Below are 2,878 nucleotides of genomic sequence, written 5' to 3'. Positions count from 1 at the left end.
TTCCGTATTTAGCCATCTTGAAGTTGCATCCGCAACATGCTCCACGGGGGCAACAGGAATAAGAGGGTATAACACGAATAAATCCACCAAATAAATATTGTTTCCAATTCCAGTTAGAATCCATAAACCCAAATTAAATTGAAAAAAACTATATGCAACCCCCTTTGCCTAAAACCGGAGCGCAAAAAATATCAACAAAAAGCTAATCAGCGAAAACACGGGCGAGACCGGACACGGGGCAGAAGAAGGCGCCGTAAGCCGTTTTCACTTTAACTATTCTGTTGTTACCATCTCGTCCAGGGAACACTTCTTCTACTCTTCCCAGAGGCCAAATACCACGTGGGGTGAAGTCTTTCAGGATCCACACCACATCGTTGACCTTGAGTGAATTCCCGTCGTTTTCGGTCCATTTTGGTTGCTTTATCAAGGTCGGTAGGTATTCCCGGACCAGTCTCCTCCAGATGTGGTTGAGGAATTGTTGAACATTCTTCCAAGACTTCATGTTAGCTGGGTTGGTTGACGGGAAGATACCAGAGGGAAGAGAGTTGTAAGGACGCTGAAGTAGAAAATGGTTTGGCGTCAATGGTTCTTCGTTTTCCATGGCGTCCGACACGTTTGTAAGTTGTCTGGAGTTCATCATAGCTTCTGCTTCAACCATGATTGTGTGGAAAACGTCAACAGTAAACTTTTTTGACCCTAGAATGATCAGGAGCGTCCGCTTGACACTCCGGATCAGCCGCTCCCAAGCGCCGCCAAAATGAGGGCCATAAGGTGGGTTGAAGTGCCACTTGGTGTTCTGTGCTGCGAGTGCTTTGAGAATTTTCTCCTTGTCGAGATCATTCAGACACCTTTTGAGTTCTTCTTTGGCACCAAAAAAAGTCTTACCGTTGCCACTGTACAAATCAGCGGGCTGACATCTTCGAGAAGTGAAGCGGCGGTAGGTGTTCAGAAAAGTGTCTGTATTCAAATCTGGACAGGTTTCCAAGTGAACAGCTCGCGTTACCAGACAAGTAAAGATGAGGCCGTAGTGTTTCTGAAGCTTAACTTTTTCTTCCTCAATGTAAAATGGGCCGAAAAAGTCTAATCCGCAGTTGGCAAGTGTAAATTGTTTGTTTTCAGTCGGGAAGCGGCAATCAGGTAGCGGTGCCATAAAAGTCTCAATGTTTTGCGGTTCGAAACGTCGACAAAGGAAGCATTTGTATCTAATGCTCTGCAGTGTTCTGCGGAGACCAATTACGTATTACTTTTGCTGTACAAAAGCTTTGGTGGCTCCTGTTCCCTGATGCACACAGATGCGATGGGCATGTTTGAGGTATAAACGACAAATGTGATCTTTTGCATGAAGTAGTATTGGCTGCTTGGCCAACTCGAGTTCACTGGGAGCAAAAATTAGCCTTCCACAGACGCGTAATATACCGTTCTTATCAAGCATTGGGTTTAACGACCGGTGTTTGAATTTCGGGTCCAGTTTACGGCTACCTTTTAGCAACTCGATGACGGTTGGGAAGTTATTGACTTGCGACATTTGTATCAAGTAAGATTTTGATAATTCAATGTCTGCAACAGTGTATTGATGGTGATTGTCACGCTGTTTCTTCGCTCTGTAGATCAGATTGAAAACAGTAGCTATCGTTAGCAAAATCTTTGTCCATGTTGAACACTGTTTAGGGTCGAGTACTGGTGTCTTGGTTCTTAAGGCAGATCGTGTTGTTGCAGCACAAATCGGCATTTGCTTTGTAGGTCTACAAAAGACATCATTTGTGGAGAGAAAATCTGGTGGTTTAAACTATTTTGCTTCAATTTCTTTGGGTTCTAAATCACGAGTACCATGATCAGCTGGGTTTAAGTTTGTCGCAATATGATTCCAATTGTCAGGTTTGCTTTTTACTTTTATTTCTGCAATGCGATTAGCAACAAAAACTGGTTGCTTCTTGGAAGAACCAATCCAGTCAAGGACAACTTGACTATCCGTCCAATAAAAAACATTGCTGATTTCAACAGAGAGTTCATGTCTAACAAAATTCAGGAGTCGAACACCTGTGACAGAAGCCTCTAGTTCCAACTTTGGAACGCTCAATTGTTTTACGGGCGCTACTTTGCATTTCCCGATCACGAAGGCAGTTTGTATTTCGTTGCTGGTCTTATTCAAGCTCCTGAGGTAGACAACAGCACACGTTGCAACAATCGATGCATCAACAAAAACATGCAACTGGTTCTCTGTCTCCAGTAGATTCTGTGCTGTCATCTGCCGTGGAATTTCAAGTTGAGGCATAGACCGATAACTGTTAAGAAGTTTTTGTAAGGGATGTAGAAGTTCAATTGGGAGTGGCTCGTCCCATTTTCTGCCTAACTTCCAAAGTTGCTGAAGAAGAATTTTGAACTTTATTGTCATTGGGCCAAGAAAACCAATTGGGTCAAAAATCGATGACACCAGAGTGAAAAGTTTCCGTTGAGTGTATTGTTCAGCTTCTTTAGGGAATTCTCCGAGGGATTTCATGAACAAAGTATCTTTTGCATGGTTCCATTTTTGTCCGAGGACTCTTGTTTCACTCTTGGGCTCCTCGAGGTCTTCTGGAGTAATCCACTGAAGAGCCTGTTGATGGTTTGACAGGAATTTTGTGAGGCGGAAACCACCGGATCTCAGGCAGTTCTTTACTTCAAATGCAGTCGCGTTGGCATTTTCAGGAGAGTCGATGGACTGGATGTAGTCATCCATATAAAAATAAGACTTTATAGCGCTCTGTGCTTTTGGATATGTCTCGACGTTGTCCTCTGCGCACTGTTTAAGACAAAAATTGCACAAGATGGTGAGCAAGTTGCACCGAAAATCAATCTGGTGAATTGAAACCGTCGCACATCATTGTCAATAGACCATAGG

The 2,878-nt window shown here is 43.4% G+C and overlaps 1 protein-coding gene across 1 annotated transcript; it reads right to left on the bottom strand.

Annotated features, from left to right (window-relative positions):
- Positions 1–202: 202 nt before the first annotated feature.
- Positions 203–1,150, bottom strand: LOC142340411 (uncharacterized). The gene has a single exon (XM_075390988.1). The coding sequence runs from the start codon at positions 1,148–1,150 to the stop codon at positions 203–205; it is 948 nt and encodes a 315-aa protein (XP_075247103.1).
- Positions 1,151–2,878: the final 1,728 nt, after the last annotated feature.

The sequence above is a fragment of the Convolutriloba macropyga genome, chromosome 5, assembly GCF_964194025.1.
Source record: "Convolutriloba macropyga chromosome 5, txConMacr16.3, whole genome shotgun sequence".
Taxonomy (NCBI): domain Eukaryota; kingdom Metazoa; phylum Xenacoelomorpha; order Acoela; family Convolutidae; genus Convolutriloba; species Convolutriloba macropyga.
This window is presented reverse-complemented; position numbering and strand designations above follow the sequence as displayed.

Bases quoted from the DNA above. Each gene is read 5' to 3' on its own strand.
- LOC142340411 (XM_075390988.1), bottom strand. From the start codon at position 1,150: ATGGCACCGCTACCTGATTGCCGCTTCCCGACTGAAAACAAACAATTT.